Source organism: Leuresthes tenuis, unplaced genomic scaffold (assembly GCF_036924035.1).
Source record: "Leuresthes tenuis unplaced genomic scaffold, fLeuTen1.0.hap1 SCAF_9, whole genome shotgun sequence".
Lineage (NCBI taxonomy): Eukaryota > Metazoa > Chordata > Actinopteri > Atheriniformes > Atherinopsidae > Leuresthes > Leuresthes tenuis.
In genome coordinates, this window is record NW_027325363.1 from 35,309,928 (window position 1) to 35,337,654 (window position 27,727).

General features: G+C 39.1%; 1 protein-coding gene across 2 annotated transcripts in view; it reads left to right on the top strand.

Moving 5' to 3' along the window:
- bcas3 (BCAS3 microtubule associated cell migration factor) overlaps positions 1–27,727 on the top strand; it is a 373,861-nt gene that overhangs the window by 131,542 nt on the left and 214,592 nt on the right. For both annotated transcript variants that reach the window (XM_072393158.1, XM_072393159.1), the window contains 3 exons: positions 3,569–3,669; positions 9,902–10,098; positions 10,625–10,722. In XM_072393158.1, coding sequence (XP_072249259.1) covers positions 3,569–3,669; positions 9,902–10,098; positions 10,625–10,722 — 396 coding nt within the window. The remainder of the gene's footprint in view (positions 1–3,568; positions 3,670–9,901; positions 10,099–10,624; positions 10,723–27,727) is intronic.

The window sequence follows — 27,727 nt, forward strand, 5'->3', positions numbered from 1 at the left end:
TATCAATGTCATTTGAAGTTAGTCTCCGAGTTCAGCTATCATAAGTCAATAACTTGGGAGTCATGACTACTAAATAACGATGATGTTGAACATGTGAAATTTTTGTCTTTATGTTTTCTCTGTACTTTGGGTGCATTTGAAAGAGTTGCCTCTTATCGATTTTAATTGCACTTTTACAATTATGGGGCACCTGCAGAGGCTTGAGACAAAATCATCAGTAAAAACTAAACAGAGCTCCAGTACACAAGCAATCAATCTCTGCTGTTTATGTGCCATTTTTCTGTACAAAAATATCAAATGATTGACTCTGTGAATGATTTGATTTTTTTCCTTCCTTCAACCTAAATAGATAAATCCCTGAAGGGTTACGCCAAAGGATTAACTCAATGATCTTTGTCCTTGTTTTCCTGTGTTGTTATTGCACTTTTTTAGCCTCTTCTTATGCTAGATTCAGTAATTATTTCATTTTTTAAAATGAATTTCCGCAAACTAAGTTGCAGAGAGATAGAGTTGAATAAATAACAGTACATGTTAGAAGCCACAAAGACATGATATCCTGATTCTGTAATTGTGGATGATACTTTTTTTGTACATTCTCTCGTACTTCCATACAATCTCAGAAACATTATTATATAGTGCTGTTGTTCAGACTGTTATTGCTAAATTGATGCTCTTCCATTAAACTTTGTTCATTGAGAAATGATTGTAACATAGTCCTTCTTCATTTGTTGGTGTGCCTCTAAATCCATTAATAACAAAGCACAACCACATTTACTGTACCTGTAGCCAAACATTCAATTTGTGGTCTTGAGTTTTGGTATAATATGTTTGAAATTGCAATAATTCAATGCCTTGTCTTTTGAGAGCCAGTAAAAACATTATGGAAGCGGAGAGCCAGGTGGCGTATATATAACTCCAGCTGCCGATGTCAGGCTGGCTCGTGACATGCACACTAACGCACACAAGCACACTGAAGGTTGTATTTTGGCTTGATCCACAGGGATGACCACTAGCTTCCCACAATGGAGCCTAGCTCCTATTCTAGCCTTTGAAAGTCTCTCTTATCCACCCACTGGAAACCTGATCCAGCCAGTCCACCAAATGCTTCAGAACATCAATAATTAATTAGGGAATAGCTATTGGCCCCAAGGGTCATAGAGCAAGGAGAGAGAGAGAGAGAGAGAGAGAGAGGCATGGAGGAGGAAATCAGGGAGTCGTGATTTTGTTTAATAAGTAACACAACGCTGGCTTTGTTTCTCTCTCTTCCATTTTAAAAGGACACGAGAAACCTTCTCTGACCCTTTCTCTCTCTCTCTCTCTCTCTCTCTCACTCTTTCTTTCTCTCACACACATTCTGGCTGTTGCTCTCTTTCCTCCATGTGGCATCTGTAGGTCATTAAAGGGTCAGTTCCCCCAAATAACAACAACACATTTACTGTACAAGCAAGTCCTTGCCATGCTCGTAGTTTTGCTTTTTAAGTAGCTGAATTCTTTCTCCTACCTGCCTTCAATTACAGAGAGCATAAACTGAATGTAGTTTGTGGTTTAAAAAACACAACAAAACTTGAAAATAAAAAAAGCCAAAAAGCTTTTCCACTTGTTGAAGTCATGTGGAAAAGCTTGGGTAAAATAGCTGACCTTCTGAGTGGAGGATGACCAAACTACTCACAAGATTCAACAATGTTCACAAATTAGATTCCTTCTGCAGTCGTAACTGCTGTTTAAATAATATTCATCATGATGGAATTCAAGTAATTATTTAAGATGCTTGCCATGTCAAACATTCTGCAGATTTCATGGTAGAAATATTTGATTATGTGCAGCTAGATCAAACTTCACCTGGTAAAGTATGGCTAATAATCTGTCTGTCAGTGTTATATTCAGCATTATTGCACCATGTCTGCCATTGTTCATTTTAATGCATTTCAAAGTACTTGAATATATATTTTTTGGCATCATAATAGTTTACTATTGCATTAATAAGAAATACAGTGTTTCTGATAACTGGAATAAATCATACTCTTACATTCTTACATGTAATCTAAGTTGAATGTTAGATATGTTATGTACATTTATATATCCAAATCTGTATTTACACTATCAAAGAACTTGTAATCAAGGGTATTGTGATGAGCATTTCATTTCAGAATCTAATCAAGAAGTTGGTCGTAAACTTTTTCCCCTAAAAGAAAAGAAAATTTCAAAAAAGATACTGGATAATTGTTTGTTGTGTTTCTTTTTCCTTCCTTGCTTCATGTTATTTTTTATCTTAGAATGCCTTCATTCAGTTTTGAATGAATTTCCTGAGTTTATGTTTTTTCTTATTTCCTTTATCTGTTTGCAGGTCAGTTTTATCTATTTCTTTGGTTCTTGTTAAAGTAGTTTAACTGTGTAGATGGCACTGTTTGCTCAGCCCTTTTGGACATATTCTTTTCTGAATTATTGCTATAGCACTCACAAAATTAGAAGCAAGTTTAAGCAACAGCCAGACCTTATAATTGAAATGGAAATGTGTGAGTATGTTGGGGTGATGTGTGGATGGGGGACGATGTGACATTCGCTACAGAGGTGTCAAACACCAGACTACCTTCATGAATGGTGTCTGAACACCTGGCATATGAGTGTGGAAAAAGACAAGAGTGCCTCCTGCACTCCAGATGTGGACTTGACAAGTATATTAGCCATTGCTGTGTTAAACAAACCCCATCCCTGAGGTGGGAGACAGAGAGAGGACTGATTCAACACATTAGGCCTCATTTTCCACGCCTGCTTATTCAAGCCTGCAGGAGCCCCATCTGTCTCTAAGTCTCTCTGTCACTTTCTCTCTCTCTCTGTCTGCACCACACACGGTTTTTTTTCTCACACTTTTTTATACCATTGGGTTTTCACACGCATTTGCACGCACTCATATGCCCATCGGAGAAAAAAGAAAAACATAGGATCTCATTTTTTTCTTCTCCTTACTTTCTTACCAGTTTTTGATCTTTTTAGATTAGATTAGATTAGATTGAACTTTATTGATCCCTTTGGGAGGTTCCCTCAGGGAAATTAAGATTCCAGCATTTTTAAAAAAAATAGTATAAAAATTATACATGCATATATACATTAAGGATATGTACGATAAAGATAGATGATAATGAAATAAAGAAATTCTAGCAAGCTCCTTTTTAATCCTTTCTAAAGGCGGGCTCCTGAATATTAGCTGTTGTGTAGTTTGCCATCAAATTAAAGTGTGTTCAAAATAACGACTCAGCAGGAGTGTTTTGGTATTGGATGCTCCTATGAGTCAAGCTTTAATGACACCAGTACACTAGTACTAAACGTATAATACTTCACAAAAAGCTTTCTGTAAATGGCTGCTGCTCTGTTTTCTCCTCTTTTTGTTTTCGTACATTTGTATGTGAAATTCAAAGATACTTTTTTGGCTTTGAAACTACAAAAACCTTGAAAAACAGCAGGAAATATTGCCTATTGTTAGCTTCCAAATATGAAAATAATTCTTGTGTAAAACACGATATCTTCAGCTTTATCTATCATTTGTTTTACATATTTTTTTCTCTTCCCTCAGCGATGCCACCAGGAAGTCCAGGGCCAATCACGCGTCATGAGTCATCAGACAGCCTGGCGTCGGACCATAGTGGCCAAGACGATGAGGAGTGGCTCTCTCAGGTAAAATCTCTGACTTAAAAGAAAAGAATGTACAGTACTCCAGATGTGGACTTGACAAGTATATGATTGAAAATAATTGTTGCGTCTGTTTTGACGCACGTTGTGTGGCGCCAGTGTGTTCTGTCCTTAAGACATGCAGGCATTTTCCAATGTTAATCAATGGGCTGGTTCTTCTGGTGTCAGCTTACAACGTTGCTTTGGACAAGCAATTCAGGGCCCTGTCTCACTGAAGTAAGACAAAATTCTTCATAGTTTGATTTTTGACATCGAGCTACTTGGTGCATTAATAAAGAGACAAAACCACCCAACCAGTTGTTGAGGAAGTCATTTCACAATAGCTGATATTCACATAGTTAACTTGAGTGCCAACATTAAATGTCCAAAGGGATCAAGGGATGTTGTTTCCGTGATGAATCGAGCCTATAGTAATTCAAAGTGACTCATGAGCACTGATAGAGAGTACGCAGTGAGAAAAATGTCAACATGCCCTGCTCTCATACCACTGAGGGATATGCTGTTTATTTTTTACTTAAAGCAATGCAAGTGAAAAATCCTCAGGTAATTGTGAACCCTGCTAAAGGGCGGTTTTCTGTTTCAGTGTTGATAAACCAGGCTTTTACTGGGACCTGCTGCACCTTCTAAACAGCACATTAAAGTGTTCTCAGCACTTACTTACGGTAGTTCAAGTTGCTACTAATTATCCTTCTGTTTTAACAGTTAGTGAAGATCAAAGAATTTGGAAGGTGAATTTTGAGCAAAATTTCATCAGGTTGATCAGTGATGCATTACTGTAACTAAATGGTTGTCCATGTAAGCAGGGTGAACATTAGAGCTACTATTTCTTTAGTCATATGCTATAGCTACTTTATTTTATTGTTACATGCTTCCATGAAATTAAAGTAGCTCATTTGCATTTTGATGGCAGTATCACATCTGAACAGTGACCTATTTTATCGTTATGTTTTTAAGATTGTTTGAAAGTTAGGATTGACAGAGCAATTCTGGCCATTTTTCTATCCAAAGTGTAATGAATGCCCTTCAAAAAGTAAAAAAAAATCCATTGTTCATTTTATTTTCATTTGGCATATTTGGTGAATTGTTTTCATGCACATCTTCTTCTTCTATCTTTTAACTCTTGTATTACTTTGTCTCCTATCTGATTACAAATGCAATCCAAAATTGTACTACTAGGTTCATTGTATTTCCTGAAGGCATGACAGATCCAGTACACTCACCCTGGTTTTTTCAGCTTGGTTAACCCTCATAGCACTCATCTCTAGTGTCGGCAGGTAACCCACTACATTTGCAGCATCAATAATTCCAGTGCATGCATAATTGATTGGCTAAAATGCAACCCACTTAGCTTGCAGAGGTTCTGGTTCATATCTGCCATGATCGTTTGCCAGGAGCAAAACTATCCATTGCACTAACCTGTATTTCTGCAACTCACTGTCAAAGTAGTTGTAGTGATGCATTCGTCAGTGGCATGAAATGTACCTGTACACATTTTTATAACTTTGCCAGTACCTGAGGTGATTTGTAAGTGCCTTTTGTAGAACCTTTTAAACTCTCTGAATTAAGGATAAACAGAGCAAACCAACATGAAACATTTGTGTCCAGATCAGTTATACAGGGCAACTTGTTCCTTTTCTGGTCCTTCCAGAGAATGTGTAGAAACTGAGGCTAAGCACTACTCCCTGAATTTCATTCTTTCATGTCAGCTGTCTTCATTAGATTACCAGTGGCCATTTCTGCTTTTGTTTTGCATTTTGGATTGATTGTCCATCCCCGAATGAAATGTGAGGTTTGTGACCGCTTCAGATCTGTGCCATGCTGTGCCTTTTCTCTGCCTTTTATTCTCAGTTGCTCTTAAACTGGCTGTCAGTGGAGTCCACCACAGGTCCTCGCATACCATCCGTTAGGTCCAATGTGACTGGAGGCACAGTTTATTAGAGCAGTTGATGAATTGTTAAACAAATACAACTAAGAATTTTTGCAGTCGATAATGTAGCCTTACTACATATTGTGCAAGTGCTTTTCATCTGGAGCTATCTTTGTGATGGTTAAAGCTAAGGAGATCTGGGCCACATAATGTATTTGTGTTTGTATGCACTGATTGGCATCATGTGCAAAAGTGTGAAAGTAGAACTTGAAAAAATGGCTCTCACAAGCATTAAGAGAAGAAGTTAGAACAAGCCAAAGATGACTGCTGGAATAGATAACATATAAAAGAATAAATAAATGAATAACTTTTGCCTTTAGATGTGATAGTTTGAAGCATCCCAAGTCTTCATCTCTGTGTGTGTTTTAATAAACTACTTTAATTTAGCAGTTGTATGTTTCAGGATGTAGCTAAATTATTTTTGTCTTGGCCTGACCTAATTTGGTTTCCTGTCTAGATCAAGTTTTGGGCAATAAGGGCAACTTTGTTGTAATTTGTCTCTTGCTCTGTCCAACAAGTCTGGAAGTGGAGGGACTGATGTTACACCGGATGAGAACATCTGGGCCCTCCATTCTGCTGCTGAGAAAGCACAGTGGCAGCTGTTTGGCTCTGCAGTTAGGCGTGACATCGATGGTGTTAACTGGCAAACATGCACACATGTTAAGTGACAATCATGCTGTCTCCTTCTGTGGCCTAATTTTCACAGCTGTGATAGCCTACATATAATTAAAAGTGTACATGCATATAAGGCAATACATATATGTTTGAACACTGACAATTTCAGTGCTTTGCAAAAATATATTCAAGCTAAATCTTATAAATAGAAAGAAAATGCACGTTCTCTACTTTAGCTTACAGGTTTTCCTTTAAATATTGGATTTAACAACCAATGCTCTACTCTTCTAATTGGACAATTTACTCAGATGTCTTTTTATTAAAAGGCGCAAATGTTCTTTCATTATTTCATTTATTTTCTTTTTCAAAACTTTTCCAAAACCAACTAAAATGCCTGAAAGTTGATGGCATCCACAACATGCCATCAAAGGCGAAACGGGCAATCCTTTGGCTGCAAAAAGCCAAACAAATCCATCAGAGGGATGGCATGAACATTAGGAGTGACTGAATTTAAATTTCGGTGCACCCTGAGAGGAGGATGAAAAAAACAAAAACACTGGTGACCTTTGCTAGATAGAAAGTCTTTAACGACCAACAGCAGTGGTGGATGAGCACGGTATTCTATACAAATAAAAGGGAAAAAAGATAAACAATGAGCCAAATCTTAAGAATAGAAAGAACAGATTATACTGTGTGGACACAGGATCAATACTATTTATTGATTCAATGAACGAGGACAGCGGAATCCAGAGGATGTAACGATTTGATAAAAAATTTGATATCTCGATTATAGTGACCAAATTATCACGGTTAACAATATTATCGCGGTATTCTTAATTGCTATACAAATGTCCAATAAACACATACATTGAAATAATTTCATGAAATCTTATGATTTTCTTATCATACTAAAACATTTGATGCCAAAATTTGATCAAAATGAAGCTTTTATATATTAAGGGGCAAACAACTGGCAGAATTTATTTTGTCATTTGTAAACAAAATTTGTTTGCATATTTTGTTCATACATAAGAAGTGTGTGTGTGAGTGAGAGGAGGGTCTGTGTGAGAAAATGAGTGTATGTTATTGTGTGTGTGTGTTGGGCCAAGACAGTGAACAGTGAATTAAATCAACACAGCGTTTTATTTTATTATTTTAAGTACAGACAGCATAACTCGCTGTCAATATCATTTCACATTTTTAACTCCATATTATAAATATCATCGTATGTTCTTCGTAACATTAATGAACATATTTACTTTATTTTACGCCGCCTTACATTGTGTCTGCTCCGCTCAGTGGGCAATCCACGCGATAATGAGATTAATTTAAACATTAACGGTAATCTTTATTGCGTTAAATTTCACCGCGCTTTACTGTAATACCCGTAACCGTTACGTCCCTAGCTTGGACTGAGCTAAATGAAACAAAGTTGATTGGATGGCACTTCACAGTATAAGATATCTAGTGAATAAAACAAAGGTGCAAACGAACAAAAATCATTTTCAGCTTTTCCAGTGCATTGAAGCAGTTTGACCTGAGTGTAAAGTTGCTGGGACTGAATGACCCTTCCCAAAGGAACATTAAAGTACCAAAAGCTTCGCTTTTATAGAGCTGGCCACGCTTGCTGATGATCGCTTCATAAAGTGATTAGCAGATTTGCAGCACTGGGCTGCTACTTCTCGTCTTAATTCCTTTGGAAGCAGTAAGGGTGGACTTTATTTTTCGCTTAGTGTTTGTTAAACAAATAGTGTAATCTTTCATGCGTTTTTATTCTTCTTATTCTTAAGTTGTATTTAGCTAATTTTAAGAGTTCTTATTGAGCAAATGATTTTTATTTTGTCCTTATACATAAGAGCTTAGAAATGAAAGAGAACTGAATTTTACTTTAGTTTTCGCTTGACTGTATATCACCCCAAGGCGAATTTAAACAAGAAGGTCAACTCTAAGTTATTTTTGTATATTTAACTTTTTTATTTGTTGCATTTCATTTTGGCTGAGACTTGCATTGTAATATTTAGTTTAAGACCATTTTCACCCGTGTAAGGAGTCCCTCCCAAGCTGAAACAAATTTACAATTAAGAGTGTTTGAGATGCTGGCACCTGGCAGCCACAGTGGGGCAAGACGAGCTGAGTGCTGGTATGATGTGAGGGACAGATCAGTATGAAGTAAAGATAATGAAAACTGAACAGTGAGATGCCAAGAGGGATGTTAAGTTCTTCAGGGAGTTGAAAAGTCAAAGTTAGTGTGGGAGAGCAGTGGAAAGTGGAAGTCTAAGGAAGATAAGGTTATAACATTTTAAGGCACGAGAAGATGGAGAATGGAAGAGGCAGCAGTTCAATGTTTTTTTTTAGTTACTCATTTTGAGGCTTTCTCCCATCTTTCACATTAATGCCACTCAGTGTAGGCACCCATGGACTGCCTGCCATACCAGTGTCATCTTCATCTCCCAGTAGGCTTCACCTCAGCCTAAACATGTGATATTACTAGTGTTGTACTTTTGTAAACCTTTTGGGAAGGCTTTCTATTTTACTACCAGCACTCTTAACATATTCTAATATCATTGTCAGTTGACTTTTTTTTGGATGTCATGTAACTAAAATCTTAATACTTGGGATGAGTATTGCTACGCTGAAGATCTTTTTTTTTCACAAACTGACTGATTAGTTCAAGAGTTCAGGTAGATTTAAAGAGAGATGGAGTGCATTTTTAGTATTTATTCTTGTAAATCACTGCAGTGGAAACATTTTCCAACATTTATGGTGTCCATTAGCTTTTCTGATTGCCTAAATTTTCTTTTAGCATCACCAACAAAATATTGACAACTCTGGTTCTATGTGAAATCTACCAAAAAAGTACTTCCAATATCCATTGGCTGGATGGATATTGGAAGTACAGAAAATAAATACAGCATGTGTGTCACCTTTAAGATTTTAGTAATGATTTCTAGTAACAATAATAAGAATAAGAATAATATTGATGATGGAGATGGTAGTAATAATGTCAAGTGCCAGCATCAGTCCATCATTTGAGTGTATCCAAAATGTTAGTGTATGAACGAATACATGCCAAACTCAGTCCTGTTTAACTTTTCTGCCAACTGGAAATATTGCTATAGTCACACGTTAAAGTGACAAACGTTGTCTTTAAGCACCTGCATAATGGGGGACTTTGATGTATGATAACACCTTCTAAAACTACTGATATTCCTATTAGCCTGGGCTCTACTTTATCATAACTAGCAACTGGCAACATACCAACATGTTAAGATGAGAAGATCAACAAGGTAAACATTTCCTGCTAAACATGTCAATCATGTCAACAGTGTCATTGTAAATTCTGATATTAGTTATATACTCTTATGACATTAAATTAATTGAAAATACTTTATTTATCCCAAAGGAAAATTATGTTGTTACAGTGATTTTCATATTTATTTTCATGCAGTTATTACAAGATTTTATTATAAACCCTTACTGCTGCTGGCCCTTTTTGTATAAATCACAAAAAATGTAAAATACTCACAAAACTTGGGGAACTACTGCAACTTGCAGCCAGCTTGACACAGTGCATTCTTGAATGGAAGTAAATCATTTAGATCAAAAATGCTTTTGTATCTAAATACTGTGACGCATATTGAAGGTGCTGATAATCCTTTTCACTAACATTCTCAGGTGGAGATTGTAACCCATACAGGGCCCCACCGGCGCCTGTGGATGGGCCCTCAGTTTCAGTTCAAAACCACTCATCCATCAGGCCAGACCACAGTCATCTCCTCATCGTCCTCAGTGCTTCAGTCCCAGGGCCCTACTGATGTGCAACAGCCCCTCTTGGACTTTGACACAGATGACCTGGACCTGCACAGCCTAAGGTATTTTAAAACTATTGAATATATGGCACTAAAGAACAAAACTCGGGACGTGCATTGGACCGCATGGGACCTTCAGCTTAATTAACCTAATCTTAGATTTTAATACAAATCAGGAGCTGGCCACTATAATTTACCACTACAGTTATTCCCCTATACAAGCAACATTACGCTTTATCACTAAAGAAAGAAGGAAGTCTCCCTTTCTGAATTCTTTGGATCGATATATTACAAAACCAAGAAAACAGAAGTCTGGATGAAGTTGCACAAAGAGCAAAGAGGCTCTTTTGAGCAAGAGCAGGGCAAAACCACAAGCAAGCAGGTACTACTTGATCGTATGGGCAGAGTATTAAGGGTGAACATTGCAATATGTGTGAAAACAAGACATGACATCATGATCTCAAATTGAAGGACTATTATCCTTCTCAATGAATGCATGAATATAGATCCAGTGAGAGAGTTTAAGGTGGCACTCAGGGCGTATTGTATTTTGCAAGTAATAGTTGACACTTAATGTATGTGTGTGCAGAATCCAGCCGGTACGTTCAGAGCCAGTTAGCATGCCTGGCTCATCCCGATTGGTGGCTGATCGCCGAGGACAGTCCAACATCATGGATACCGGATCAGGTAGGATGCTTTATGTTTTTACGCTGTTAAATACCACCACTTCTGCTCTGCCACAAACATTTACTCCTTGGTATTCTCCTGTTTTATCTGAATGTAGTTCATTCTCCTCCACCTGCTTCAGTTAAGTCAGTTGTGGTGTAATGGAATTACTTCGTTGTGTTTTATTTTATTCCCGTCTGACCCATTGATTGGATCAGCTGAGGCTGCCTGACTCTTTAGCGATGCTGTCATTGTGCTCCCCAGTTCTTGCATTTATCCTCAACATTATGAATCATCACAAGCTATGATGTCGCAGAAGTAGGGATTCAAGTGTTTATTTCGCCAGCTACTAGTCGTAGGTTGGCTTTTTGTTTTCCTGTGTGACGGATTTTCGATTGACAAACATGTCACTAAATAGAAAGCTAAACGAAAAGACTGACTTTTAGGAAAAAAAGATGATTTTACTTCCAGGACTTTTGAATGTTATCTTGAATTTCCTCTGTTTTCTTTCCTGATGTTATATTTTGTTAGATTATGATTGTCTGAAAAGACCCACAGAGTCTATCATCCATTTGACAGAACTGATTTGGTTCCAGCTGACTTCAATAATATGGCTTTTTAAATCTGGTTATAATGTTTGCCTGATCCAATCACACTCACAAGAGGATTTCCCCTAGCAAATATGTCTCTTACCTTCAAACTATAATGCTTTTAAGTTGAAAACATGTTTATGCACGCGTGTGCATATGCATGCTTGTGTGCACAGTAATCCTGGTATCTAACTGCCACTGCGGGTGAGAGAATCATCACTTATTGCGTGACATTATATCCTGTTGCCTTGTGTTTGATAAAGGAGATAGAGGAGCGACTTTGGCATCTGGCATTATCTGCTGTCTTGTGACAGAGGCTTCACTCATCTGATCTGGCGTCATACTAACACATAGCCACTGCTCACTCTTCACTCAGGTGTCAAAGAAATTTCAGAAATAGGTGTGTCGCAAATAGCTGTCCACATCTGATAATGTATTTTATTTCTTCTTTTGTCTCTTCCTGGCCTACACTGTTGTTTCTCTTCCACCTTCATCTGTCTTCTTCCATCTACCAAGCGCCATATCTGTGGTTTTTCTGTCTCCAGCCAGTGCCATCTGTGTTTTCAATTTCTTCACTCTCTGGTTTAGAGCAAAGAGAGACAAAAGGACAGAGGCAGGCCGAGGGATGAAGGTGATGCTTATCAGTGTGTGTGCATGTGCGAAGGGGGGGTTGTGTGTTGCGTCCTGCCACTGCCATGGCGCCGCCTCTTATCACACACACATCACTTTCGTCTCACACCCTAAAGAGTATGCCTATGTGTGGCACATTACCAATATGCATTGATGGTGTATTTAATAAACTTGTAATCCTTATGAGTCTCATATTGTGATAAAGCAAACATTTCAGTCATGTAAAGAATAACACAGTATAAGGTGAGAACTGACCCCAGGTTGTTGAATTCAGAATAAAACATTTCTAAGACTAAGATTTCTAAGATTGGCTGTCACCAATTAGATTTAAACCATCGTACATTTTGAAAGATGATGGCTACTTTTTTTTTTGTTAATTTGGTGGAGCCTCATTAAAATGACATAATCATGTCATGTGGAGAATAAAACAGTACTGCATTTCATATGAATATGAATAACTTGCATGCAAAAACATATTTTTAAAAAAAGCGATTAATTGACTTCAGACATACTGCACAGACCTTTTTATGTTTAAGTCTTATTTTAAGCATTTGATTAACTCATATAATATCTACAACATCAAAGGTTTTATATTTCAAACTGTGCATACAATCATTAGTATTTCCATCATAGGCTCTACATACAAAGAAGCCTTTACAAAACAATACAGTCCAGGTGAGCAATATCTGAAAAGTCTATGTGCTTCTGTGCTGTATGTTGTGCACATTTGGTGGCAAACTCTATTACACTAAAGAGATTTCTTTCAGAGTCCTCAGCCATGCTGAGTCCATAAAACTGCATCTCTCCCAACAGTGACTCACTTACAGTTAGTCAGTCTCCCCAGTGTCTGCTCCCATCTTATCTCAGCCCATACACTCTGCTTATCTCTGCCTTCTTCGAGGTGACGGGACGCCGTCTGCATGGGACACACACGCACCCTCTCACTCACAGAGAGTATGTTGTACAGTGCTTCCAGTCGAGACTTCTTGACTCGGCATACCAATCTTTACGAAACGGACAGATGAGCACTGCATCAGTGTTACTGTGTTGCTTTGCACTAGCTACAATGCACCGGATCAATGCATAGCTGTTATCAATACCTCCTATCTGCACCCTAAGCCTTGCTGTGGAGTGTGTGTTTATGTGTCTGCGTGTGTATAGAGGCAGCTTCAATCAAAGCTAGACTACACAGTGACATTCTGTAGCCCAGCTGGTCATATCAAGAAAGAAAGAAAAGGAGACAGACCTGAAAGAGAGATAACAAAGCAAGACTGAAAGAGTATTTAATCTTACACGTGTGTGCCTGTGTATGTAACCCCCCCACACCTCCTGTAGTTGTGTTTTGACTCTGGAAGGAAAGCCACCCAGCTCCAAAACAGGAAAGAACAGTAGCCTACCCCTGTCTGTAGCATCAGCCTTTTCTTGTTTATGCTGTTGTCATTTTTGGTGTGTACGCAGTTCCCATTCTTTGTGACGAAATCTTCTTCTCACTCTTTGTTCCCGTTTGCATATGTGTGTGTGTGATTTATCTGTGATGATGAATCAGTGATAGCAGGTTAGCTGGCATCAGAGCAGAGGAGGCAGGATGAGATGCAGCAAGCTTATCACAGAACACTGAAGACACTTCAGAAAGCCCCTGGACTTTGGCACTGGTTGTGTATGTGTGTGTCGTGATTGAATTGACATGCAAGTGAGCATTTATGACTAGTAGTAACACAATAAAGATTCAAAATGGCACACTTCTACTGACAACAGTACCATTTTGACAGGTCATATAGATAGAAAATTTCATTTCAAATGCTTTAATCAAAATGGCTCGACTAAAAGTAGTATCACTTCATACCTAATGTGTTTTCTGTATGTCACTTCCATATGTACTGACAAGTATGTTTATGCTGAATGTTCATCCTTGAGGAATCGGTCTTGTGTGTGTGTCAGTCCATTAGCAACATCCTGTAAAGCATTGAGTTAATCAGTGTGGGATCAGCAGCTATCAGCCATTAGCCACATTTACCCTGCATTATCACAGCTCAGTTACTACAACTATGTGTATGAGTGTGTGCAAATGTGGGCACTCTGGGTGTCAGATTCACATAAAAGACAAATGTCGTACTTAAATGTTGCTCCACTTGTATTGTTCATTACTCCTGTTTATTCAGGATTCTGTCTAAAGTTTTGAGAAAATGGATAGTTATCAAGGAGAGATGATAATAATTGTGTCTTTGTTGATGGCTATTGTTACCATTGTTAGTTAAGAGGTTTCCAGTCAGTTGTGGTAAGCCCACTGAGGCTTGATGCATTATAGCTGTCGCCACGTTGAAGACCAAGTCAAAGTTTCTGTGAGAACTACATGGGACTGTGAAGATAAGCATGGTATTACATTCATACTTAATTTAGGCACAGAAATTGCCAAGTTTGTGGTGGCATGAAAGAGGAACTCGTGCTGGCAGAGCAACAAGAAAAAGAAAAGATGTCCATGGACCCTTGTAGACAGATGAAGGTGCCCTTGTGTTGAGGCAGCCGCTTCAAAAAAAGTATTGTTTGTTTGAAAAAAGTTGATGAAATGATCCAGCATTATTCTGAGCTATATCCCACATGTCATCTGTCAGGGAGTTTCATTCTCTGTGTCATCTGCAATTACTGAAGTGCTCAGTACCACTTAACAAAGTCATACTTTCTTTTTATTTTATTCACTTTGTTTAATCATCTTTAAGTTCAAAATGTTTTTGTGTCAACAAAGGAAAAACATCCGTTTGTAGCTGAATTTACGCTGAATTCTCTCTATTTCAGTCAACCTTTTCTCATATGTAACAGGTTTGCATCTTTATCCAATAGACCCTTATGTGGCTGAGGTGATATCACCTCTAGCTACACAAATGAAAATAAGTGAAAATGGTTCTTGCCCTTTCTACCCAGATTTGAGTCTGCATATAAATTTTGGTTAGATCATCAGTTTTACAAACCTATATGACAACTCATGCTTGTCATGTGGTCTGTAGAATTTTAATATGTGCAAAATTAGAAGTCAATAATCTAAAACATTGTATAATGTCAGTGCCTGCATTCTTGTATGCACCTGTTAGCATCACCAACAAAGTGAACTCTGGTCCTGGTGACTCACCACCTCCTTACCAACATCAGCACCACCCTAAAGTGAGAAGGGGCTTTCCCCTGTGTTTCTTTCTTCCAGAGGCAACAGTTGAAAGAGAGTTACAACTATGAATGACCAATTTAAAAAGATACACGTAAAAGGTTTTTGCAGCTCCCTGACAGACACACACACACACACATACACACACTTGCACTTAATTTTTCCATCATTCACTCCCTCTTCTCTTCTTTCCTTCATACCTGAGCAGCCATTCAAAAGACCAGGCACCTGTGCAGTGGTATTCTTCTCTTTTTCCTTTTTCTGACACACACATACCCCAGTAACCTATACCCCACAATTACCTTCTAGCCTCATAAAGGGCCCTTGTATTTTTGTGCTACAGCAGTCGCTCTGAAAACGGTGAGCTTGTAGGCCAGAATGATGCCTTGCCATTCGATCTCCTCCTTAAAAACAAATGCATCTCATTTCCCCGCAACCCCCCTCCAAAGCTCACACACAGTGACAAACACAGTCCTTCCCAGCCCTCATCTCCAGATTTTATTTTCATCAATAGGTACCTTTGTCACCTTGTTGGCACTCTGGCCTTTCACCCATCCCGTCCATCGCCTCAGGGTGCGTTGGGTGACCCATTGGCTGGTGACAGGCCACAACTGTCGGTCATCACTGATCCTTTTTGTTTATGTCATCACCAGAAATCAGATTAAGGGAAACACTGAGCTGTTATCAGAAAAAGGACCAAAAAAATAAGAAAAATTATACGCGAGATAATCTGAAAGGAAAGTAAGCCAAATAAAGACGAGTGGTATGAATAAGGTGAATAAGGTTTAACTCTTAGTCTTGGAATTCTTTAAGGATATTAATGTGCAAACTTTAATTATTTAAAGTAAAGGTCGCCATGTCAAATATTTTTTTTTATTCAAGTGAATTGGTTCATGACAAATTTGAAAGGCTTTCTATTTTGAACATCTTGATAATCTCTCCTAGCAAAAAACAACAAACCTTCGTATCACTTGAATTGGAGCCAAAGGATCTGCTACTGACATCCACGTTCCAGAAAGTACGGGAAACATATTGGAAACATCTGTGCCATCATATGTAAAAACTGTTTTGGTGACTTCAGAGAGATCTCACTAATTTGAATCGGTTGTGTCATCAGTCCAGATTTCATATTAGCTTTTCATTTGAGCCTATTCATATTTACAGTGAATGAAAATTTTGTAAATGCTTTTTTTATCCATTCAGCAGTATTAAAGTAATGTAAAAACTTTAGCTGTGTAATGTGCAATGTTTTTTTCAACAAACTGATCTTTTTTTGTGCTTTAGATCATTATCAGCTCTAGTTGTAAAGAAGTCAAAAAGAAGACAAACACTTTACTTGCCAAAATCATCGTAAAGGTTTCGTCTTCTTATTTCCTGCCCACCCCCTTTTTCCATTTTGTATCTCCGGTCTGTCTCTGAGATTTCATTTTCCATCTGAGAGGCTTTGGGGACTAAAGGTTGGGAATGGTTTAGCCACATGTGACGATTTATGGTGAGAGTGTCTGTGTGACTGAGAGAGATCAGGGTGTGACATGAATTGTTATGGGTTAGTGCCGATCAGGTTTTTGTGCTGCTCTTATCTCTTATTCTGAGTGTGTGTGTGTTATTGTGTTGCTGCACTTTTAATCTATGAGAGATGGAATGCCCTCCAGCATTAGTGCTATACAGCAAATTCATGTGTGCTTGTGCATCCATGTGACTCTGTGTGTGTGTGTGTGTGTGTGTGCAAAGTGCCAGAGGGTAGTGAAGACTGAGCAGCTGCTCTTTATAGTGACTGAACGGACACCAATGTGTCGGGCATCTGCCACGTGTTCCTCCTACCGCCTACCCAATGAAGTGTGTGTGTATTTGGTGAAAAGTGAGAGAAATAGTTTCGGTGTGTCTAATCATGCCTTTTTAGTTTCTAATTATCTATAGGGATTAGGATTTTGTAGAGGAATATTTGTACTTGTCATCAAAAGCAAAGCAAAATGCTGATGTATATGTTGTGTGTGTTTATGCATACACCAGCTGCTGCGACACAGGAACATATTGGTTTTTTCACGTTCATCTTCTGTGTGAACACAGTCCTGCAGACACATGTTAAGCACACTTACTTATTACAGAGCAGTGGCGTGTCCCAGTGTGAGGGTTGTGGGGTGGGGGGTGTCTTTGGTGCCACCTTTTCATTCTCGTGACCTCAATCTGTAGTAGGAACACTGCCAGGCTGCTCATTTCTCCGTCTGCTATGCCCCCCATGACTCTCAAGATGTGAAGGAGAAGCCATACACTAACCTCATGCAAACATTACTCAGAGTATACTTGCAGGCATTACACTGACTTCTGTAGACTTGTATGTAAAAGTTAGTCTTAACACACAAAAGTTAGCTATATATTCATGTAGAAATTCTCCTTCTCATTTAAGTGATACCAGGATAGGAAGTAACTGATTATTCTTTACTTCTTTACCACCAAGCAAACATGTAGTATATATTTATTTGTTTGTATAAGAAAATGGAAAATAATGGTACAACTTAACAAACAGGTGGAGTTATTTTTGGCTTTATAAATGGATCTTACAAGCAGAGCAAGGGCCAAAAACTCAAGTGCATGAGTTGATATTAATTCTACGTCTATATTGTCTCTCTTATGCACATATGTGGCTAACAGGGCTAGCGTAACATATTGGGGGGGTTAAGATTAGGTTTTGGAAATTCCTTCTGCTGTCACAGAAGTATTATCATTCCCTTCATTTAATGGAGTTAACTGACCTTGTCTAGCATAGCTGTGCTCTTTAGTTGTAATTGAACAATTGTGCGCTTGAGCTCTAAATGCTGAAGGCATGGTAATAAACCAAAAAAGAAGCTCAAATCAGACCTGCACCTGTCTGATTGTCAGAACTCAGGTTAATTGAATGATTGCTGTCAAGAAGTTCCATCACCCTCTTCTTTCTATTTTTATTCTTTCACAACAACTCTTTCCTAAATAACTGGAGCACATTGTTGTCAGGAGTGACACATCTTCCTTTTTGCTCTTTCCATCTGTTCCTGTTTCTGTTCCACTCTTTCCAACTCTCTCCCTGTACTCTTTCCTCTTCCTCTCTCTGTCTCTGACACTAACCTTCCCTGGCAGTGTCTCCATGCTGTCGCACACTAATCCACCTCTGAGAGGTGTGAAAGCTCTTCTACACTCACATAATCAAACGTGCACACACACACACACACACACACACACACACACACACACCATCATTCTAGATCCCGTAAGGTATCGATTTGTCATCCCATTCACTCTAATGGGATTTTTTACACCTAAGCATCAGAAATGCCTAATGCATCTCATCACATCTGATGTGGTCAGGCGCACACACAAGAATGCTTTCATACACGGGGATAATTACAAGAAGGAGCCTTGCTGGCAAGTGCTGTAAAAAAATGAATACAGGACAGAATGGGAGAATGCACTCAACAGCATATATATCAGGCTCTCTCAGCATCTGACTCCTGTCACAGATGCTCAGACAGTTTCTACATCACACACACACATTCACTCCAGTGTGTCCTGAATTACTGTAAAATAATGAATCTCTTCATAGTGCTTTTGATAGGATGACAAGCTCCAAATTATGAACCTGTGATTCGCTCATGTGTTTGAAGAAAAAGAGAGTCGTATACATACTCTCTGGAAATATAATCCTTTTGAATATATTGATGGGCAACAATTTTTTAATCAAAATCCGAAAACATCTGATGGACTTCTGGAGTTTGTATTTAACAGATAAGCACAGACTTCCATTAAAAAAAACAATAAAAGCACAACTAGACTAACCACAGCTAATCCTAGCTTCTGGCCAAGAACCAATGGTAACAGCAGCTAGTTACATGCTAACTTTGCTTACTAGTTAATTACAAAACTTCAACCATGCAATCCCTGCTTAAAAGAAACATTCTAATGGAACGTAAATTTTTCAACCGGGCAACTGCAATTACATACTTTTTAAATAGCACCGACAAGTGTATTCCCAACAACGAAATGTCTTCTTTCACAGTTAAACCATTATCTGATTTTTAATTTTTAGATTTAGAGATATTGATGCCTGCACACTTAAAACATTTATTATTGTTTGCTTTAGCTGGAAGACAAGAACTCACTGTTGATTCTTTTTCTTTAAAATCTTCATTGCTTTTTTCCTTTGTTTTTCTCAGCATCACCTCAGGGCTGTGCAGGTGGAGGCCTGTTACAGTCTCATTTCCTTAGCAGGTGTGTGTCTCTTCCTCATTGTCTGTGTGCTTGCATATATATGTCTGTGTGTGTGTGTGTGTGTGTGTGTGTGTGTACGCACATTTAAGTAGATACTATCTGCTCACCTGCTCCCACCAAGCTACAGAGGCAGCCATTGTGTATTGATGCTAACTAGCTGAAGACCAAGCTCCCCCAGGTGACAACAGGTGTTGGGTATATGCGTGTGTATGTGTGCAAATGGATAATATCAAGGAGGATATTGTTTGTGCTGTGGTGGGGGGAGTTTGAGGTAGAGGGGAAGAGGTTACAGCCTTTCTCTCCTCACCTGGAAATTATGTCCTGCCGCCATTTTACTGAAGTGTGTTTCCAATCACAGCAGGAACGTGAGAAATGTCCGCTTGGGAATTCCACCCAAACTTCCTGTCTGTCTCTCATTGCAGTTGTGCGTGTGTGTGTGTGTGTGTGAGTGTGTGTGTGTGTGTGTGTGCGTGTGCGTGTGCGTGTGTATAGATGTGCGTGGGCCAGAGAGAAGGAGGGAGTGCGACTGTATCTAAAGTGGTAATGACAAGTTTTTCATTCTTATAAATTGAAATAATTCAGTATTAAGCAGTTATTTTTTCCTTCCTTTCGTAAGGCTACTTCATGCTAACAAAATTCTAAATCAAAGTTTCATCTTCACACGGTTGAGTGGAAGTGGAAGTTTTGTTTTACTGTACTCAGAAATATCTTCACACAATTTTTCTTTTAATTTATCTTGCTGTGCAGTCGGTTTGATTGTTTTGTTGATAGTGGTATTATAGAAATATTAGCGATAGAAAATCCCTAACCTGAATTCATTTATTTGCAGTGATAGCTGCTACTCAGCCAGTGAAAACATGTGTATTCCTGCTTTGTTTTGGAAGATGGCACATTGAGTTGAGTTTGAGGGTAAAATAATGTAGCAAAAAGCCTGCAGCAGACTTGGACTGAAATGGAAACTTGCAATTGAACTGCATTGTGAGGGATACAGGATAATGTGTTTGTTTAACTGGACCCATAAAGAAAGACTAAAGATCACATTGCTTTGACCCTTGCTTCATCACTATTATACTGTTATTTGAATGTCAAGGTGTAAAGTTCTGTGTTACTTCCAAAAAGTACCTTTTCGAGAAGTATAATTTTCTTCTTTCTGTTTTCTCCTTTTTTATATAGTACATGTTTTCCATTTGCACTTTTGGTCCAAACGTTTTGCAGATGTGCATTCTGACTCACTGGATTTTATTTGTCATGTTCTTTTAAAGAGGAGACACAAACATGAAGGGGGGCTTGAAGGGATGGTGCATCAGCACAACAGCCTTCATCTGCAAAGAATGAAGTGACAGAGGAAAAGAGATTGAGAGGCTGAGACAGGAACCACATACATTTGTCCCTCTGAGACACACAAACACACAGGCCTGTCCCCACTGATGTGCAGCAGTAGTGGCAGCACAAGCACACAGTGCTGCAGTTGCAGAGTCTTGCCTCTTGCAGAAGATCATGGCAGAAACAAAATGACAAATATGCTTCTCTTTGTTCTTTTCTTGCTGTTTTCTTTTTTGTTGAATACATTTAGGCAGAGTGTTGCCAGTCAGAGCAGGTAGTTCAATACATTTGCGATCGTCTGCTTGCCATTTTGTGTGCACTGCAGCTTTCATTATTTTTTATCTGTCCACTGCCATATTCTCATCTTCTTTCCTCTTGGAGTTTTTTCTTATCTTTTTGTGTTTTTGAAGACTTTTCTCCTTCCCCAACTTTTTCTTCCTTCATCTTTCCCACTGTTATTCTCTCCATTGCTGTTATCAGCAGCACAGGAAGCTGTTGTTTCTACAGCACTGTTAACCGTTAACATCCATCTATCTGATGACAAGAGGAAAGACTCCAGATGTGAATAGCTCTCTGCATCCGTCCCTCTTGCTGTCTATTTTTTGGCCTTTCTTTTCATTAGCGTTCCCCCTCAGTCAGAAATCAGTGTTTGAATTATAAATCCTGCAGGGTCCAGACTTTAGTCTTGATGGTTTGAACCAATTTCTGGCACCAGTACTGGTCTGTTATTAAAGATTTGATCTTTCCCTGTCAAACTGATTTATAACATAGTTTTGGTATCCTTGGTTTCATGCTGAGTTTGTGTCCTTTGGCCTAAGCATGATTTTAGAAGCTGATAAGTGTTAAGTGTTGTCGGCATTTCTTTCGCTTCTTGTAATTCTCAGCATCAATGTTGGTAGACATAAAATACCACTGGCAGGGTCTTAATGTAGGCTAAGAAGTATACCGCAGTATTTTATTACTAAATAACAAAATAAAGTATGGAGTCAACAATTACATATGCTGTAAAGATATCATTAAAAGTAGCAAGTAATTGCTTTTATGATTGTAGATGACTTTTTCACTCTTACCTATCTGTCCAATTGCTTTCATCAAGTCATTTCTACTGTTTTTGTGACACACCTGTTTCCTCTTATTCGTATGCCTGAAGATCTTTTACATGTCATCACACAACTATGTTGTTGGTACTGCAGAAAAAAAATTCTTGACCGTGTAAACCGTATTATACTCGTTTATATTAATATCATATGGCACAGACCTAAAAAGAGTTTCATGTTCCATAGCAGGAACTACTCGTTCCATTGTAAATTACAATAGACAAATTGGGCAACAGTATCATTTATAGCTTTTAGTTTAAGCAGATTTTGTTTTCTAGCCATTGTTCCTTATAAAGGTCAGTGCTCATAAGAGTGTGCTCATAAGGTGCTAGAGACTGAAATGCAAGAGCAGCATTTGGTTAAAGCCGGAAATGTATTCAGAAGCGTAACACATACTGAAAGTGCTTAATGCACAAAAAACACACATGGTCACATGAAACATGTGTTTCTACTGAGTGGTAGTGTATGTATGGGAGAGCTGGTCAGTTATACACTATGAGCTCATATGATGGGTGTATGTAGATATGTGTACACTGTAAAGGCCAGTTTATGGTAGTACAGCGCTATCCATCTGCATATCTCTCAGTCCCTGCAGAGCAAGGGATTTTTTCTTTGTATTATTTCTAATACAGACAGGCAGACATACAGTCCTCCAAAAACCAGTAGCTACGCTTCGGGGCTTACATGACAAGTTGGTCAAATGCTGATTGTCAATGGGTTAGTATTAGCCCAGTTTTAGCCCAGTTGTATATATGTATGAATATATATATATATATATATATATATATATGTGTGTGTGTGTGTACGCAAATCTCCTGCAACTTTTCTTAATGCTGTGGTTTTAGACATTCAAAAATGCTCTGTTTGTTTGTATTTTTGACTGTGTGTTTGTCTCTTTGCCACAGTTTGTGTCCATGCATGCATGTGTTTGTGGGCTCTTATGCTGTCAGACACTAGGCTAACAAACACACTTAATACAATTATCCCACTGCAGAGACAAGAAAGGGAGACAGGCGGCACCTCAGAAGGTACTCTGTCTGGTGTGTGTATGTGTGTGTTTGTGTGATGGGGATGTTGTCACTGGCAGCTAGTCTTGGCATTTCCACGCCTGGCCTCCACTGTGGCGTTTCCATTCTTTCCTCCAGTACAGCCTCGGTCCCTGTCTTCCTCTTTTTTTAATTGGGGCTTTCCCTTGTAATTAGTCGCCCTTTCCTCCCACCACCTCCCCTCAAGGAGAGGCCTACTTGCATGGTAAGTCGTCCTCAGTAACAAGCACCCTTTCCCCCCTACGGCAATGGCGCTTCCCCCCTGAAGCGTGAGGAGTGGGTGGTTAGCTTATAGCATCACAGCTAACTATGCTGTGGAGCCCTAAAGCTGGCCCTGGCGCCGGCCAGCCCCATCCCCACTGGTCAGTCCTGTTCTAATCCAATAAATGAGCTGTGTGGAAGGGCAAGTGTCATACACTGTGAACACACACGCATGCACAAATTTAGATACACACTTCAAGTCCCAAGTTGTGACAAGCTGCTGCTAATTGTGTTCTGTCTGTCCATGTCTCCTCTTAAGGGCTTACAGAAATTCCTCAACCAGTGGGCTGGACATGAGTGTGCATTTGTGTGTATATTGGTGTGTAGGTGTTCATGCATGTTTTCTCATTTGTTCTTCTCTACTGTCTTTACGTAGTCCACTTTTCCCTCTGAACATCTTTCAGCCATCACTCTTACTAGTCCTCAGAGACTTTGACAACATTTTAACGAGTAATGTCTGATCCCTTTTGGTCTCTTGGAAATTGCACTGTGATAACTTATGTATGTGTCAGGCGAGATTTGATGTTTGCTGAGGTGCATCGCAATTACTAATGCCAGGTCCTTCGTGCCAACCCTGTAAAGGCTTGTGACAAATCTTCTTTGTCACAGATGAGGCATGTTTGGTCTGTTCCTTGCTTATTGGTTTGCTGGGCTGCTGTCATTATTTTTGTTTTAATTCCAGTCAGAAGCACTGCACATGAATGTGTAGCAGTTTGATAAAGTGAGAGGCTGTAGTTTCTATTCAATATCATTCAAGGGTACTAAGTTAAATTTTAACCCTCACCCCAAACATTTACTGAAAACATAAAATACTGTATTTTGCGCACTATAAGGCTCACCTGATTATAAAGCCCCCCCTCAATTATGGGGTCCATTTCTGTACTTAACCCATACATAAGGCGCACCTGATTATAAGGCGTACTATTACCTAATGTTCTCTGATTGGTTTATCGCTGCCAGCACACGTAGTGCATGCATTGCGTCCCTGTGTCAGCGGGAAATGGTCCGACGGTGGTTTTTACACTTTCTAAACTTCTAAACTGCACGTCGGTCTGCATCACCCATCTCAGACTGAAGAACAGACTCTCACTGGGACCTGGGCTGAAGCATTAATGACACGATTCAATCGCTGAGTACGAGCTCCAGACAATCTTCGCCCCATTCAGAGGGAATGGCTGGGATCCGCCTGACCCTGGATTCACACCCAACGCAAAGCCAGCGACGGAAGTGGCCAGTTGCCATTCTTTTCCCATGTAGGAGAGCGAAGAGGCAGAAGTGAACGTAGCGGTGAGCGGCGCGAAGGGAGAGCGGTGAGTGATGCGGAAGGGGCTTAATGCCCTGATGAATGCTCGGCGCTCCCCGCGGGAAATTCAAAATGGCGGTGTCCGTGACAGATTTTGGAATCCGGTGCACACATGAAACGCACCGGATTATATGGCGCACGGCCGTTTTTTGTGGTTTTAAGGCTTTTAGGTGCGCCTCATGGTGCTGAAAATACAGTAAAATGAAAAAATACTTTATGTATCCCAGTGTGAAAATGTATTAGAATAGCTCAATGTAATACGGTGCATCAAATGATGCTGATTGAAACATAACCAAGTAGTGTCAATTTTATTCAATGTTACTATAATAGCTTGGGTTTCCTGCATTTTGCACACTAGGGCTATTGGAGTTCACTACTGTTGTTTAGGTCTGCTTGTGGCAAATTGTTTTAAATTTATTTGCATTCTTAAAAAAACACATTCAACCGAAAAAAGAACCTCCTTTACCTTAGGAAGCAGCTGTCTGCATGGGAGCCATGAATTTGATTTACAATATGATTTACATATAGTAAGACTGAGGCTTCCAGTCTACTCGTCCATTCTGTATTTGTTTATCTCACAGGTATTTTTCACGTACATATCAGTGTTTTATGCCTCTCATAACTCTCCTTAAACAACAACCATAGGAAACAAAAACAAGCAAATAAAGAACTCTACAAGCTCAGTTTGTTTTTGTTCCTTGGAGTCAGACTGGGGCAGAACTTTGGATTAGGTTAACCGAACTATTCCAAAAATTCATTCAAGTATAGTTCCAGTATTAAGTGCTATTCAGGAATTGTTTGTATTGCTGTAGTAATACACAAATAACATTAAAGCTACTGTCGCCTGTGTTTCTGTGTTTCTGTGTTATTACAGCGATGTGACTGGAACCTCAATATGACGTTTGGCCCGGTGTAACCTGCCCCTCCCCTCCCCACCGCTACCCCTCACTAAACTCTGCTTAGTCTTCTCCTTTTTGTCACCCTCTCTCTTCGCCAACAGACCTTCTGCCGAACGGGAAGGCCTTTTCTTCGGGTTCTCTGCCATGTTGCTTCTAGCAATGCTCTCCTCCCCCCTCCCTTCTCGTTGTCAGGTAAAACCGAGTAGATTGCATCATCCTATTCACCAGTGCGGGAATGTCGTCCCACGACTCCAAATACAAAAATAACACACACTGAAAAATACAGCAAGGTGTTAGAGGAGCCAAACAGCTTAATCAGCGCTGTATCATCTCCTTTTGTAGTTGCTTGGGAGAAACGGATATTTATAGAAACGTAGAAGTTACGCACTGCAGCTTTGAGTATATCCCAGCTCAGGATACATTGTGGCTTCTTTCATTTGTATTGATATTTGTATGTGAAAATGGCGCACTTTAGCCTCAGAAAATTACTATATACTAAGCTGTCCAACTTTAAATGAACCATTTAATGTGTTTTCAGCATTCACTTTAAATCTTTTCTTTTCCACTGCTTTAAGAGTGCCTAAGATAAGATATTTTTGTAGAACAGCAGCTGCTTTGTATAGTGTACGATAAACAAATATGACTTAATGAAGCAGTAAGCAGTTCAAGACTTTCTCTGCAAATCAGGAACACATGGTAAATCCGCACTCATGCCGTAAACACACTGATGACACACACGTCGCCAACAAGAACACGGATTCTCAGTCTTTGTCATGTTTTCAGGCTCTGCGCAATAAATACAGGTTGGATCTTCTCAATAGGTTTCAAACTACTTATCTTTCTTTCTATTACATTTTTATTTTCAGATTTTCAGATCCTTTTTCTTCATTTGTTATTTCCTTTTTTCATATAATACTTTTTAAACTGATGTGGATATTGTCATCCTCATTCAGGCCTACAGGCACTGTTTTTAGTACACTTGCATCCATGCCCACATACGCATAACACATGACACATTCTCACCACAGGAAAACCCCTGAGCCAGAACAGGCTGGAAAACTCTGGAAAACCAGGATACAATTTGGCACTTATGGAGCCTAAACGATTTCCTCCTGGGCGTTGGGCTCTTGTCCTACTGGGAAAAGCCGAAAACCGGCAGAGAAAATTACATCCGGGAAAATGTTTATGCAGCACACTAGGCTCCCTCACTTTTTGCCCTGCAAATGAGTGATTATTCGTCTACTCTTAACCTCTGAGAGAAAGGGGGGCTGACAGAGAGAGGGAGTTTCTTTCCATCATTAGCCTTTGGAAGGGGCAGCTTCTGGCATAGCTTGCCCTCTTTGTCATAATGCGAGCTTCCTATTTGGTTGTGCTGACAGTATTTGGAGAGCTCTCTGCAAAATGCTGAGCCTCTGTTGGATAGGACTGCTTACAATAGGGAAGGTGGGTAACTGCGGAAATCTTTCACACAAACAGGGACACCTACACACTCACCCTCATTCAGTCCACTCATGTTTAATCTGTATGCGCTCCCACTGGGTCAAGTCAAAGAGAAACATTATGTTCTTTACCATAATTGCTATGGTAGTTCAGGTCTGCACTTCCTACAGGTCCTCATGAGCGAAACTTTTTCAAAGTAATACTTAATGAAAGGACAGTAGTTAGATATCTTTAAATTGTCATTGAAAAAAAATAAAGCAACAAGTTGTATGCTGTAAATAACAACAATAGTAGTAACAATATGATAGTGATAATAATTGTTTTGTCTTGATGATTTGCTGATTTATCATGTGAGGTGTGTCAATAATATTTGTAAAAAAAAAAATTCAAAGTGCGCAGTATATTTTGTAAATGTGTTCATGCCAGATTTTACATACATTGCCTTTCTGGAGTTTATCTTGTGCTCTTTTATAGCTCAGTTTAAACTGTCACAGTAAAATGTTGCTACTAAAGCTACAAATACTTGATAGCGAGTTTAAAAGACATTTTGAAAATAAAATCATTAGAAGCTGTCATCTGCAAATCAAATATGACAGCTTCTACTGTGACATTTGCAGATCACTTTCATCACTTTCTTGTTTTTGATACCTACCACCTTAAAGGGAAACTCCGGTATTTTTAAACCTAGACCTTATTTCTGGCATGAAATACGTTCATCTACTCACTGAGAACAGTTTGGTGAGAGTCGGCGTCCTTCGGAAGATATTTAGATAACTGGAGATCCATATAACGGAGTGAACGGGGCTTAGAGGATGCAGCCTCTAAATAAGGCATTATCTTTCTTTATTTCACCAATACTTTAAGACGACTGAATGAATGAACGTGTGCTATAGCTCTGTTAGCTCATAGCTGCTGTGTTGTTGTTATTGGGGGCTATAGGAGTGCTAACAGAGAGAATTCTACACAGGCACCCTACTGGGACCACTTCATCACACACACTTATTCAACATTTCCTGCTTCAATAGTGTTACTATTATGTTGTGTCAA